This window comes from Amblyomma maculatum, chromosome 4 (assembly GCF_055883805.1).
Source record: "Amblyomma maculatum isolate TAMU_Amacu chromosome 4, ASM5588380v1, whole genome shotgun sequence".
Lineage (NCBI taxonomy): Eukaryota > Metazoa > Arthropoda > Arachnida > Ixodida > Ixodidae > Amblyomma > Amblyomma maculatum.
The window spans coordinates 96,494,919-96,509,911 of record NC_139347.1 but is presented as its reverse complement, the minus strand read 5'-3'; the positions used below and the strand labels follow the sequence as shown (position 1 = coordinate 96,509,911).

Here is a 14,993-nt window from a genome sequence, read left to right as displayed (position 1 = left end):
AAATTTGGCAGACACTCCAGCTCCACATTACGGGTGTAATGCGAGATGTCGTTAACAGCTCCTGTCTGCTGCTCAGTTTGTGGATTCTCGTTTGCATAAATGCACTTTCCTGTTTGTTTAGTCACTAATCCTTTAATTTGCTCCTCTCTGATCTGGTATATACTCATTAGCATACAGTTCACTGACCTTCCTCTCCCCCCCTCCCCACCCCCTCTACACACACGCACATATACTAGCAAACGGCACTTGAAAAAGATTGGAGGATGCTTATAAGAGTTCAACTCGATAGCGTTATATGGTCCTGTTCGCATCGCTTTCTCATGCTCTTCGCCGAGAAGGAGCGGACGTTGGTGCGCCATTAGCAGTCGCAGAAGATGACTATTACGAGCGCCCTGCACTAGTAGAGGGCACCGCATCCATCGCACACACGTTCTAGAATGTTCCAGAAGTATGTCTCTCTACAGTAGAGCCTCGTTAATTCGGCCCCCGTTAACTTGGATAATTCGGCCTGCTCTCCCCATCCCTTCAAAAATGTACATAGGTCTATAGCAGCAAACTCTCGTTAATTCAGCACTAAATTACGTGCATACCAGTTAATTCGGACTGGAGGCGGGCCGAGGCTGCCGCGGAAATTAGTTTTCGAAGCACGAATCGCTACGGCCATCATTCCCCAAGGACAGGAAACGCTGGAAACCACTATTTCAAAAACGTACGGTAGGCGGCGCTGCTCTACACACAAACACACACACAAAAAAAAATAATAGTGGGTTTCAGGCGCGCATCGCTACAGCCATCATCTATCCATCCGCAACTCTGCTGCTGTGCCGACGGTCCAGCTCGTGTTTCTCCTAACACTACCGCCTTGCTTCACCCTATGGATCAAGGAGTTATCCAATGTGTAAAAAAAAGTATCGTAGGCAAGTGCTGGAGCGTATGCGTCTTTACATGGATCAGATGCAGGCGTGCATCATCACGTTTCTGAGTGCCATTCATATTCCGACTCGCGTGTGGGCACACACGCCAGGCACTGTGGATTTGTGCAGTCTGTCACAAGCTTAATTGGAGCCTGCAGCGCCAGCAGCAGAGTTGAGTCATTCGTCAGCCTGCTGCCCACCGAAGTGAATCTCGCAGAATACACTTCCATTGACGACTTTGTTGTCACTGGCCAGTTACCGTGTTTACACGATTGTAAGTCAACCCCCTAAATCGCATGTCTCGAAAAAAAAAAATAAATAAATAAAAAAAAACATACCGCGGGGGATGCTCTTGACAATGAAAATTTATTGCCTGGCTGTACAATTAGTCTCCACTTCTAATCATGTATTTCGGCGATATACGCGGCAAGCTTGGCCTCCAAGCTCTGGATAGCTTACCATCTGTATCCCTTGGAAGCCTCTTCGCTTTGCATCAAAGTTCAAAATTTTGTCTCGCTGCCCCTGCTACCGCCACTCCCACAAAACCCGTTTAGAAGCTTGGAACTTGCGGCCCACAGCGCAGTTGTTTCTTCGGCATAAATGATAGCTGCCTCCTTGAATGCTGCACAGAACAAGCGCCGAGTGCTTTTTGGACTGGAGAGCACGTGATGAAGCATGTAGCCGGTCGTAAAGTTAAAAGTGTCAACGTGCAACGAGCCCGAACTCAACAAATGATCGGTGTCAGCACTCCCGCCGTGTCATGTAACCCGACACGACTGACGTCCAGAAAGGGAGCGTCGCCGCGATTCAAACAGCGGCTCTTCCCTAAACTATCGACACTCCCGCAGCTGCAGTTTGTGCTGTGCAGTAAAAGTTAAAGAAAAATTCTTCCCGAGAAGCACGCACAGTAACTGAATGTTGCACTTAAAGCCTTAGAGCAAACAAATTCGCCGTAGCCTCCCTGATATGGCTATTGCCTTGCTTGTTATCAGTGCCATGCTTTGGTTTTGACTGTAAATTGACGCCCCAACTTCGGATTTTCGAATTTAAAAAAAGGGGTCGATTTTCAATCATGTAAATATGTAAACGATGATGAGATAATGGGCGATGCCCTCGACGTGGCAGGTGAGGCACCCGGCGAAGAGGGCTCGCTCGATATTGATGAGCTCCCGGTACGTCGTACCGCTACAGAGGTCGCGGATGTTCTAGCAGTTTTAGAGGACTTCTGTTATGATTGATGCTCCTGGCAACTTGCTCGCCCTGGAAGGGTTGTCCCATGTCCACAAACTGGTCCTCACTGCCCAGCTTTCCGCGAAAAAGCAAACGAGCATTTCTGACTTCTTCACGAAGTAAAGGTATGCAATAAAAAAAAAAAAAAATTCACATGCAGTTTTTGTTGCTCATTTGATAATTCGACATTTGGATAATTCTGACATCTTTTTCACTCCCGTGAGATCCGAATTAATAAGATTTTACTGTACTTCGCTTGCTTACATGCGACGGATGGATGGATGACGGCGGCTCACGCCAACCTAGCAGCGCCAAGTACTGTATTTTATTAATCAGGTGGTGGCTTGCGCCATTTGTTGCGGCAGTGCCGCACGACCGAAGGAATTATCAAGTGACTGCCGTATCGCGCGTAAGCAAATCGGAAATGTTCTTTGCTACTCTCTGTAACTATTTCTTCCGTAAGTAGTTTATTTCTAATGATGCACCTAAACAATAGCTGTATGTCGTAAGGCAATGCATACATTAGGTCCACTTTTGTTCTGAAAGAAGCAATGGGGTTCTGTGGTGGAGTATTTGCTTGCTCGCCTCTCATTGCGAAGGAACCGTGTCTGACTCTGCAGGTTTCCGCAAAACTTCTTATTGTTTCTTTACTCTCTTCTGATTCTCGCGTTACAACAACTTTTCTGCAGGACAATTTCTACTCTGGTTTGTTTCAAGGCAGTAACGAAATTTCGCTGCATTAAAGGTGCGATAAAATTTACTTCGTTATATAGAGGCTAAAATTACATGGTGTTCTATGGACACGAAGTTGTGAAACCCAAAATACTTTGTTACATCGAGGACTTCATAGCGTTGAAGTTTGTTACGTCTAGGCTTAATTGTATCGGCTGTAGCTCTGCTTAAATGTCACTTCGAACTTCCAGCAGCGTCATCGGAAGACGACTCTGCCGCTCACCACACTCCCGCAGTGCGTCATATACAGTACAACCTCGTTAATTCGAAGTCATCGGGACCGCGAGAAATCTTCGAATTAAGCGGGTTTTCGAATTAACCGAACACACCAAGAAATAAGACTTAGGCAAAAAAATTCGTTGCAGGAACGTGTTACCTTTATTTGGCATATTTTGAATTACTACTGAAAGTAATCAGAGATGCTGGTTTGCCGCGTCTGGTAGTTTGCGGCTCCTAAGGTCATGCTCTCGAGTTGGTCAAATAGACGAAACATCTCTGAACTTCCACCGCGGCACTCAACAAAACTGCGGATAACGTTCAGCGATCCGATAACTTCACTTCCGCAGTAGTGTTCCATTGACGGGAAGGTGGGCAGCGTTTGCTTTCTGCAGCCAGCGAAGCAGAGCAGCTTCCACATCTTGATACGTGGGAGCCCGCACTCGTGACCGCTTCGAAGAATAGGTCTTGCCGTAAGCCTTTAGTATTTTTGACTTGTTGCTCAATATTGTGGACAATGTCGAGAGGGGCACGCCATGCCTTTTGGCCAACTCGGTCTTCGAATAAGCGCTCTTGCCTGCTTTCTGGATCAAGCAGAACTTCTGCTGCAGCGTTAAAGTCTTGTACTTTGGCATTTCTGCACTGCTACGGTCACAAAGCTAGCACTTCTGCACAGTCCCGCCCAAAAAAACGGCACAGTAGCCGACCCCTAACCACAGCGCACAACACAAAGAAATGGCGCAGGCGAGACCGGCGCGGCGGTGGTGGTGGCGTACTTGCAGCGTCGGAGGCACGGGGGAAGAGTGGGCGAAGCACACCAAGGGATGGAGTGGGGGCGAGGTCACGTGATAAAAACCGGTATGCCCACCGTGTTGCAGTGAAGCACGTCTTCTCCTCTGCAGGCGCGTGTTTCGGCGGTGCGCGAGGCGCACTGTGGACCGATTTTTGTGCAGAGAGTGCTCCGGCTGGGGCGCTTCGCCTATAAATCATCACCATTACTATGTGGCTTTGCCTCGCGGCTCCGTAGGGCCGTCGTTTCGCCGGGTTTGCGGCGAAACATGGATCAGGCATTGCCGCATAGCAGTCCAAATTTTCGAATTAACCGGGCTGGCGCAGGCCGCCTGTTCGAATTATCCAGCCAAATTTACAGTAGCCGACGGGTAATTCGGACTCCAATAATTCGGACTTGTAGGATATTTCGGACTTCAGTGAGGCACCGTCAGTCACCCCATAGAAGCGCATACATATTCGCGATGGATATTTCGGACTTTAAAAGTCTGAAAGTTCGATTTTTCGGACTAATTTCAGTCCCCTGCAGGCCAAAATCTGCCATCTTATCGGCTTTTCGCCGGCGCAACAAGCGCCATCTTGGATTGAGGTGGATTGGCTCTGCAGTTGGATTGGCTTGACATGGTTTCGGTGCCCCATTTTTGCCAGGAGAGGCCCCTGCAATCTCTGCCACTTCGAGGTGGCAGTCGGATTGTCATCGCCGTCAACCTGCTTTTGTCGCCAACGCTGACGCGGGCAGCTCTCTCTTTGTGCTTTGTCTCATACGTCCGCCGTGTTGTCACACGAGTTTCTCCGACCGCGTCAACCGAGTGGCGCGCCGTTAATCCTTTGGCCGTTTTATGATTGCGTCCGGCGGTTCCACCGCTCTGAACAAAAAGTGCCTCATTTTTGCGTGTTTGACGAGCGGTGTGGTGCGCACTCGGGCTGTGGACATGGCCCCGCCGGTGCTGCCGGGTCCGTCAAAGAAGCGTGGGAGCTATTCTACCATGACCCTTGAGAAAAAGGCAGCGATCATAAAGCTAGTGCTGAGTGACGACGACTCGGGCGGCCTACCACAGCCATCGCTTGCACAAATTACGAACGCTGTGAACTTGCTGTCTAGCGTGTACAGCGAAACGACAACTTTGGCGCAAATACAAGCGCAAATCGTCGCCAGCAAAAGAAATTTGCCGCAAGGTAAAATCGGCGACTTTTTTAAGCCGATTTCCTCTGAATAAAGTGATTTTTTGTACTTCACGGATTTTTCGGACTGTTCGATTATTCGGACCATTTTTCGGGTCCCTTCAAGTCCGAAAAAACGGTCGGCGACTGTACATTGAAAAATACGGGACCGCAGAAAACCTTCGAATTAACCGGGGTTTCGAATTAACTGAGTTCGAATTATCGAGGTTGTACTGTAGTTCCCTCACGCGTGTTGCTTATGCAGCATTTCTTGAAAGGTTGCATGAGAACAGTTGATCTTGCCTACGCCAATACAGCGCGCTCTTTTCTGAAATGCCAAACGGTCGCTGAGTGAGTTGCCGTGCTGCCGTTTACTTCAGCGAACAGCTTTTTTTTTAAAGCCGCCGTAAACTGTTTCTGCATGGTACTATTCATTGCTAACCAGGGATTGTATATTATTATAGGTCAGCCAAAATAGTGCACACAAAGACAAATGCTCTAGACTGAGAAAAAAAAAAGCAAACAACTGCAGGATCTCAACACGACTTTGGGTGTCTGTTCACAATCACGCGCACATTTGTCACTGTGCTTCACATTCTGCTAAAGACCGCTGTTAAGATGACGGGCGACTTTAGCTTGCTTTTTTTTAATGAAAAATCTCGACTTCCATTCCAGTTTATATGGCACTCCTTTTTTTTTCTTTGCTGTTATTGAGATGTTTTTTGTGTATGTTGAACTGTCTCCTTGGCTTAGTTTCCATTCTGCACAGTATATCCAACAATGCACAACTTCAGTTGAGCATCATAGCTCCTTCACCATGCAGGCACTGTCACGTTGAGAAACAACAATGCAGGCATGTTTGATACTGAATAGGGCGTGAAAGGGACAAGTACTACAGTGAACTCTCGTTACTACGAACACCACAATAAAGAATTTTTCAAAGTAACAACATTTTTAAGAATCCCCGGCAGATTTGCTGTTTTCAATGTAAAACTTTCAGAATTACAAATTTCAAAATAGCGTATATTTCAGAATAACGAATGTATTTTATTTCTTCTATAATTTTGGAACATCAGTATTACTAATTCGGCTAAAATTAATAGCACCGCAGCTTGCAACTCTCACGTGAAACAGAAACCACCGTTTCTGTGTGTATGGTTCGTGGGCTGTAGCTATCATAATCAGCTCATCTAGTACCAGCTCCTAGCGCCACCATTAAGCTATGGTTTAATGAAGCTATGGTTTATTACGCAGTAGCCAGCACGCCTAGCCGCCGGCGTTTTTTTCTTGTGTGTCGTTCACGGGCCGGTCGTTTGAGCATGCTGGAAGTTCTTTTTTTTTTTTATGCCGCGGATTATCTTATTGCGAAGTTTGTGCAAGAGCGATGATATTAGCCAGCGAAGTGCCAAGAAGATGTGAACGCAGCTGCTTCACTGCAAGAAATCGGCGCAAGGAAAAAGCAATTCGGCCTCTACAGACAGGTAGCATTGCCCCATCGACTGCCGCAATCATTTTGAAAGACCGAGACAAGATTTTCAAACTTCAGGGAGCATTGAAGATGAGGTCATATTGAACTCATGTTTTTTTTAATGTTTTGCACATGGACAAAGTTCGTACTTTCATCGCTCGGTGCAATCACGCATGCGACGAGATGTTCTGCAAAGTGGAAGGTGCATGTGCTGTAGTGGTGTAATGTAGTGCACGGTCGTGTTTGCCGCATGCGGCAGAAGAAAATAATTGATTTCTTCAAATAAATCAGCTCTGGAGTTAATGGAACATTTTCATTTGAGGTTTTGCTTGTCTACACACGTGCCCACTGCCAAGGTACGTCATCTGCATACCTAGGTTTGACTATTGGCTTATAATCGCAGATTTTTCATTACAACATTTCAAAATAACGAATAATTTTTTACGGTCCCGAGGGATTCGTTATATTGAAATTTGACTGTAGGAGGAACGCAAAACAACAGGACTGGCACCGTCTGTTCCGTCTTGTCCCTTTTGCGCCATATTCAGCATCAAACATGGCTACAAACCAAATAGCCTTAACCAAAGTACTTCTAAAACAATGCAAAACTTGTGAGAAACAAAGTGGATGACTTTCGCTGCCATCGCATCCAATTCAGTATCATCGTGATTGTGATTTTACCCGTATGTTTGTTTTGTATTAACTCGATCAAGTTCTTTCTCTGTTAAACTGGGATTTTCTTTTCAAACATAATTACCAGCCATGGCAAAAGGTAGCATGTGCAGGGATGCGTCGCTTTTTGTCATATGTATATCACATCTTTCTATAAGACGCACCAACGAAAATTTAAGCAAAAAAGTTACTTATGTGCCAGACAATACTTTACCACATTATGTCAGAGACCACCCTACATAGATATAAAACTCCATTTTAACAAAGCCTGCTTGGTTAAATAAATGATAAATGTGCCTGTGTGGCCTAGATGGGACGTGCATGTCCGACTCAAGATCCAGATGTCGTTGGTTTGGTATGATTCCCATCCCCTGCCAAATTGTGCCAAAATGGCCATATTGTCACTGGAGTTGCACTTGAATGAAACTCTGTTTGCGCCGGTAAAAGAGCAAAAATAATTGGCTGCGGCGATAACAACAGATGTGCTTGTTGGTCGTCGAACTAAGAACGCCCGTCGCACGCGCCAACGCTGAGTTTAAAGGCAGCAAAGAAACCTTTAGATAAAGCCGCAGACCGTGACTAGCATAACCTAGAACATAGCAGAAACACACGTGAATAGCCGGAATCTTCTAGATACACCTCAACGCATCTCGTGACGAAGCATGAACAAACCAAAATACGGAATCAATCTGTGCGCTAGAATCACAGTGATAAGGTCGCATGCCGGCGGTCGTTGAAAAACAACAAATAAAGATTTGAATGTTTCGCAGCAATATTATGGGGTCTCGTGATGGGGGGGGGGGTCGCGCACTCCACCTGCTACCACCTGCCAGGGGCTTACTAGTGTTAAAATCGGGTCTTGACGCTGTCGCTTTTATATGGTACTAGGCGCTACAGAATGTGAGAAATAGAAATGCGTCATGTCATGTATTGTGGCACTGACATGACTTACTTATGGAACAGAATTTTGTTGCATTGTGCATCCATATCGAAGCCACTAAAGAAGGTCGTGCTATAATTTATGCCTTAGCAGACTTTCATAGACCTTTCTTATGTCGTCCTTCTTCTTTTCTTCTTGCACTTTCTTTCTCTTTTATACAGCTCAACAGATTGTTTTGAAGACTCTGTGCAGTAGGTTTGCAAAACTGCATTTTTACATTCTTGTCCATACTTTAAAGTATGTGTTTTTGTGGTTGAACCTCATCAACATGCATAGCAATTCTTTTTTTTTTTTCTTCTAGAGGTTATGAAACTGAAATTGGGTAGGGTCCATTTAATCCTTTATAAATATTGATAACCTCCAGTTAGCATTATGCAAAAAGATTAAGCAAGTAAGTGCAGCTTGTTCAATATGATGTCCGTGGATTTCCAAAAACGAAAGCTGGATATTATTTGCATACTTTTTTTTCTGGCTTTGTCATCTAGTTCTTGTATTTCTCATTATGCATCACTTATCAACCTGAAAACTAGTTAATACTAAACTGAACAACTAATCACTGCAAACCCTGTACCATTTCTTTTAGCATAAATTAGTGAAGAGCAGTTGTTAGTTTGGAAAGAAACTAAGTGTGCTTTAGTGTTCTTGGGAGTTAGTTATGGACCAATATTTTGGACCCTATGGGACTTGGGGAAATTATCCGAATAATCGAACAGTCCGAAAAATCTGTGAACTTTAAAAAGCGCTTTTCTGTGAAGAATTGGCTTCAAATATGGCGAACTCCCCACGTTTCATCTGTAAGCCGATAATATAGTGATAGCATAGCGTGACCCACTACCATGATCTGCTCACGTGCGCTGCCCATGCGCGTGGTCTAGTATGATACAATACAGTGGGCCTCCAGCGTACACGTGCTGATTGGTCCCGGCGCAGCAGGCGTTAGCGCCACCGAGAAGCACTCAACTTCCTCATGGTGGTCTGCGTAAGCGGATTATGTTGTACTATCTCAGCCACAATCACGCTCTTGTTATGTCCACGGAGGTTCATCTGAGTCAGTGTGACGAGGCTTCAAATCATGCTGCGAACGAATGCACACACTGCAAAAAGCAGTAACATTCTGTTTGTATGGGTAATAACGGTTGCGAAGACTGCCAGCTCACGGGAAGAAAGAGAACAGAATGTGAATCTTTTGACCCTTTCGCTGTCACGAATGTACCGATACATTTTCGCACTTTCCCCCACCTAAGTGTCACTGACGTACCGGTACGTTCTCTATTATGCATTCAAAACTACGCGCCTGGGCGCTGAGCTGGCGTGCTTGGACTGGGCGTGTCGTCTGTCGAATCTTTTTAGAAGTTAATATTTTCGTCCCGCGCTGTGTTGGTACATATATTGAAAGTACAGAGCCCGTACCATCCCCTTGGCTGGGGGGGCGTGGTTGCTCCGCTTGGTAAGAAGTTCCTTTAATACATGCACAATCCAAAACAACAGAAACTTAAAACATTTTTTTAATAAAAATTGTAATTTTAGTCCCACATCGACATATTTAGTAAGTAGCCATTTAATGAGCAGACAGCATCTTCAGGACCGTGTCACCACCAGCAACTGTGATGTAGTAAGGACCCTGATTAGTAAAGCATTTCGTCGGTCCCGGTGACTTTACTCTAAAAGGATTCTACTGTATTGGGTTTCTAGACAGAGTAACAAGGCCTGCAATCCACTGTAAGCTGCTAATTCTGTTGAACACCTGTTCAGAATATGCAACCATTCGGTATGTACTGCTAACTTGACAAGTAACTGTAGGTTGTACCATATTTGTGCAAACACAGCTTTGCCATTGTCAAACAGTCCTGGCCAAGAACTTGTGCTTCTCCCTGTTTAAGCTTGTGGCAAGCTTGTTCGTTTTTAAACTTTGCTACATTGTGTTTGCCTAACTAGTCTTGTTTGCTGTCAGTGAGACTGCTGAGTTATTGGTTGGTTGGTTTGTGGGGTTTAAAGTCCCAAAGCGACTTGGGCTATGAGAGACGCCGTAGTGGAGGACTTCGGAAATTTCGACCACCTGGGGTTCTTTAACGTGCACTGACATCGCACAGCACACGGGCACCTTGCTTTTCACCTCCATCGAAAAGCGGCCGCCGAGGCCGGGATTCGATCCCGCGTCCTTGGGAACAGTGTCGAGCGTCGTAACCGCCCGGCGGGGCAAGTTTTCAGAACTTTAAACATGATTAGAAAAGCCTTATACCCCTGCTTCTTGTGATCGGTGTGTAGACATCCTATGTATTGGCCCCATTTCCTCCAGCTTGGCTAACGTGTGTTCCTTGAAGGTCCACAAACTAAGCTCGGGTAGTGAGTCTACCTTTGAAATTCTAGAAGGATGTTGCCATTTTAGGTCAATGGTTAGGTATGTTTATTTTAGACTACACAACACAGGCAGAGGTGTAGTGTTGGTACACAGAGTTTTCTGAGATCGGCTGTTGAGCAGAGAAATATACAGGGTGTAGGTGTCGTGGTATACAGTTGCCAACCTTTTTTTTTGTTTGTTTGTTTGTTTTCTTTTTAGACATAATTTTGGGCATGCTTGTTTTTCCCGGGCCCGTCCCGGGCCCTATGCCACCGACAAGAGGCCTGGCCTGACTCTTAAAGAGCCCCTGCTCAGACTTAAGGCCTGTGCCCGGCCTGATCTGGTATTACTGCATTTGAAGTGATGATACAGAAAAAAATAATTTCATGATGATGAGTTTATTTAAGACATTTAAATGCAGAGCTCTGAAGTATAAGATGACTAATTTGTGGAATATATAGAAAGTGCATACATTGAATTATCATTCTTGGTAATTATGCAACAAGTTATCCGTTGATGAAGGTTTCTAGGCATGTGCAGCGCTTCTGTATTATGAATCCAGCAGCACTGAGATTTCTTTCACTGCTTTAACTGGTGCCTAGAATGACTAATGCTACTTTGGACGTGCCGCTTCTTTGCTTCTCCAAAACTGCGGTAGCTCAGACATCGAGCACGGAGTTGATTCTGTGGCCAAGTACTCAGCGAGCTCATCTCTAAACATTGTGTCCTTTTCCCGTGTGCTTTACTTGTGCCTTTCAAGGCACTGGCAAGGCATTGCCACTAAATTGTCTGGACTGAGAAACAAGAGGCAGCTGAAGATCAGCGGATGCTTTATGCCCTGCTTCCTCCGAGGTTATGCCGGGGCTGGAGCAAGCCGCAACAGAGGTGCAAGGGTGGTGACAGCATAGCATGAATCTCTGAGCAGGTACCTAAGTATCTGCACCAGTGTTAACGTGTGAGATGTGAAAGTCGAAACTCATTAGCCCACAAGTGGCCCCTCCGGATAAGAAATTGGCAGATAGCAAGGACCCCTCAAGGCAAGGGTGTGTGGATGAAAGGAGGATTGACATCGGGAGAGACCTCTGATGCTCTCGTGCAAGGACGGCGCAGGAAAACTTTCTGATATGCATTTGAGACACTTAATGCAGTGTGGCCATATTTGCATAGTCTCCTTTCACATACATGGGATTGAGTGGGTTCGCCCAGTCTGCTTAAGACAAATATACCCTGGCCCGCGCCCATCCCAGGCCCGAGGCAAAGGGCTTCTCAGTGGCCCGAGCCTAACCCGTGGGCCACATTAGATTTTGGTCTTGGCCCGTGCACAGCTCTATGCAGAAGCAAATGTAAATTCTTTGTGAACAAAAATAAAATGCAGTAATTGTGTTATTTTACCTTTTGGTAGAGACTGGAATGCATGTAACAAAAGGGATGAGAATGGGATTAAAAAAAAAGTAGTGTGTGTGCCCACTTACGTGTAACATCTGCTTTTATTTTGGTTATTGGAAGCTGTAATTTGGGGGAATTGACTTGTATGCAGCAATATGGCAATAATTTTGACACCGGCCACCAGTCTGTGACACTTACTGCAGCCATGCTCGCTACTACACCACGAGTGCACTATTGGTAGCGATGAAAGTTGCCTCCCCATGCAGCTTACTGAATCCTTCAAGTATGCAGGAGGTCAATAATGTCTTCAAGCACATGGTTGACTTGCTGCTACTGCATATTTTAATCGCAGGCTGTTCTCTCCCTGAGTTGACCTGAGATCACCTTGGCGTTAATGAAGCTTGCCCTAGTTCTCGCAGTGAGGCGACAAGTAATGAATAGTATCTATCGCTCATCCTACTTTTTAACCTTTTTTAGAATCGTTCAAAGTGGATTTAACAACGCGATCAGTTGCGTAGGGCACAAGCTCAGCCTACGTCAGGTGACCTGTATGATAATGTGAGGTGGTGTGGTTTGGTGCCCAGGCCACACACAGTGCTCAAACATGCATTTTAACTTCTGTTCTGCGGCTAAGGGATGGAGCGAAAACGTTTTTGACGGTAGAGGAGAAAAAAACTGCTAGTTCTGCTGTTTATAGTTTCGGTTTCAGCGTTTAAACGAGCGGAGCTGCCACTTTGGTTCTGTGGTTCGCTTAGTTTGGGTGCCCAGCCCGGGGATGCGGGATCAAATCCAGTGTGCTAGGGAATGTCGGTGCACGTTAAAAAACCGCGTGGGGTAGAAATCAGTCTGGAGCCCTCCGCTCTTTCACTGTTCCTTTCGCCGCGCAGTTAAGCGGTAACCGCATGAGGCGATAGCCCCTAGCACGCTGCCGCCAACGCGTCGTCGCTGGTGCATACCGCACGGAGCGACGGGGCTCAGCGACAGAGAGGCGCGTTTTCAGCGTTGCTCTGTTACCGCCGCCTCGTCATTCGGTCTAGGGGAGTGCAATCACGCTATACCCCATTTATAACACTAAACAGCAGGAAGTACGATGAAACACCGATGAAATTTCTTCTAACGCGTCGCACTTTAAAGGGTCACAGCGCAGCGGTGCGCTACTATACTGCGATGCCGACTTGCATTGCAAACAGTGACTTTCTCCTGCTCCTTTCGAAAATTAACAATACCTAGCCACACTAGCCTTTTTTTTTTCTTTTATTACCCTTCCAAGCTTTTACTGAATTGTCTCGATGCACTCACATAACACCGATCAGGTGAAGCGAGCGCTTGCAGACACCAGGTTCTTCGCTCAAACCAGACTAGGAAAACAAACTTACACGAAAAAAAAAAAAAAAAGCCAGAATGCCAAAGCTTTTGCGATTGGCTGCCTCGCGAGCTGCTTCGGGGCGACACGCGAAATTTGCGAAAAACCCAGAAACGGCAACGGCGACGAGCGGCAATGCTTTGACGGCCCTCAGCCCGTCGCGCGACGGCATCGCGCTGCGTGTCGCCGCGAATTGTCGACACGGTTAGCGCTTTACTGCAGCATCAACCAACGGGACCCTGGAGCCCTCCCCCCCCCCCCCCCTTCCGCCCCCCGGCCGAATAAAACAAAGATGTTTTGTGTTCCTTCTCTATACTGCTTCCTTAGTACATTGATTACGGCGTGACTGAGACGTCCGCCGAGTGATGCAGTTATTGCTTCTTTCCTTTCTTGATAATCGTTCACTTTGGCGGGTTGTTTTTGTGACGCATTTGTCGCGAGTAAAGTTGTGATCGTGTGAGGCACGCAAAAATCTGGCATCGTAATTACGGCAGAGCTGCCGCGGAACGCAGCGAAGTGGAAAGTCATGCAGTTTGGAGGGGCAAGTCGATGGCAGCGAGGTTGCATAACCACAGACGATCGCGCACAGAGCAACTGAAACCTGGCAATCCCGGAATCGCTCGGGGAAACGCCTGCTTCGGCTGCCAGCAAGTAGCCCGAGCAACCGCGTGAACAACTTTCGCTGCGCAAGTCTCGGCGAAACGTTGCCACCGACCAGCTTCGCGGAAAAAAAGTGGTAGGGTCATGTATCGCTTGCAGCGCATAAGAATAAGCGCTGAACTTCTGCCCGCGTAGCTCGATTTGCAGTCGTTACGCCTGCTCGGAACACATGGATCGTTTACTGACGTGGCTGTCGCATCGACGACCACGTACGTGCCGACCTGGGCGTGGCCGCCGTCATCTTGACGCAGTCGGCTCCACTTGCGCGAGGCAAGCATGCTGGACACGTGCTGCGTGCGCGTACGGCCTTGCAAAAACGAATTGCGAAGCTGCTTCTGCCGCCAAACAGAACAGTTTTGGGTTGAGAACGGCCTCTTGGACACCGTAGCGCTCATCCGCCGCACCGGGCGTACTACCGCAGTTCTATGGTGTGCTTCGGAGATCAGCGTCAGTCTGCAAGGTCGACAGGTCGTCTGCAACTTTCGGAAGCATGCTTTCGGTGCGCAATCTCGGTGATGGAGCGCATTGTAGCCTTAATTTTGTTTACCCTGCTCTGCCTGTAGTATTTCACTGTTTTTTTAATTTTTCAACGCAGTGGAATAAGCATCCGGGTAGGACGAATAGCCCGTCTAAAGCTGTGTCGGCATTCCCTGTGGTTTGGCACGGCAAGCGCGTGGTGCCTGCCTAGACGCGTGCTGGTATCTTCGTCGCCAAAAGGCGTTGCTTTAGAATTGCGTAATGGACACGCATTTCGTCACGATGTCGCGTTAGCTAAGGTTTCGCTTTTGTCACACGTGAATTGCGAAGTGTTAGCCACTGAACGTCGCTAAGCCTAATTACGGAAATCGACGCGGGAGAATGCTGTCTGCAGTCAAGCTGAATGTGCGCTCTTTTGTGTGTTTCGTTACCTTCACCTTTCTATATTTTTTGTGCTTTCATTGGCGGGGACCCCTTACGGCGGCTGAAATAAATTAATATGGAGTAGGAAAATTGCACCCGGCCCGATTGTTGCGCGCTCCCGGTTTCCTGCCCCCTCCTCCTTTCAGCGCGGACGTGACGTGTTTGGTTTCGCATTTGGACTTCATTCCTGGCAACTTGCCGCGCTGGCTCGGTGATTACGGCGT

The 14,993-nt window shown here is 46.9% G+C and overlaps 1 protein-coding gene across 2 annotated transcripts in view; it reads left to right on the top strand.

Moving 5' to 3' along the window:
• The window catches only part of Cap-H2 (Chromosome associated protein H2), a 95,894-nt gene that overhangs the window by 19,675 nt on the left and 61,226 nt on the right, over nucleotides 1-14,993 (top strand). Inside the window, exon 1 of one of the 2 annotated variants that reach the window (XM_084602227.1) lies at nucleotides 14,135-14,368. The exons of the other annotated variant lie outside the window; for it this stretch is intronic. Within the exon in view, the coding sequence (XP_084458353.1) occupies nucleotides 14,295-14,368 (74 nt within the window). The 5' untranslated portion in view covers nucleotides 14,135-14,294. Of the gene's footprint in view, nucleotides 1-14,134; nucleotides 14,369-14,993 lie in introns of those variants that run through there. 2 annotated transcript variants of the gene reach the window in all.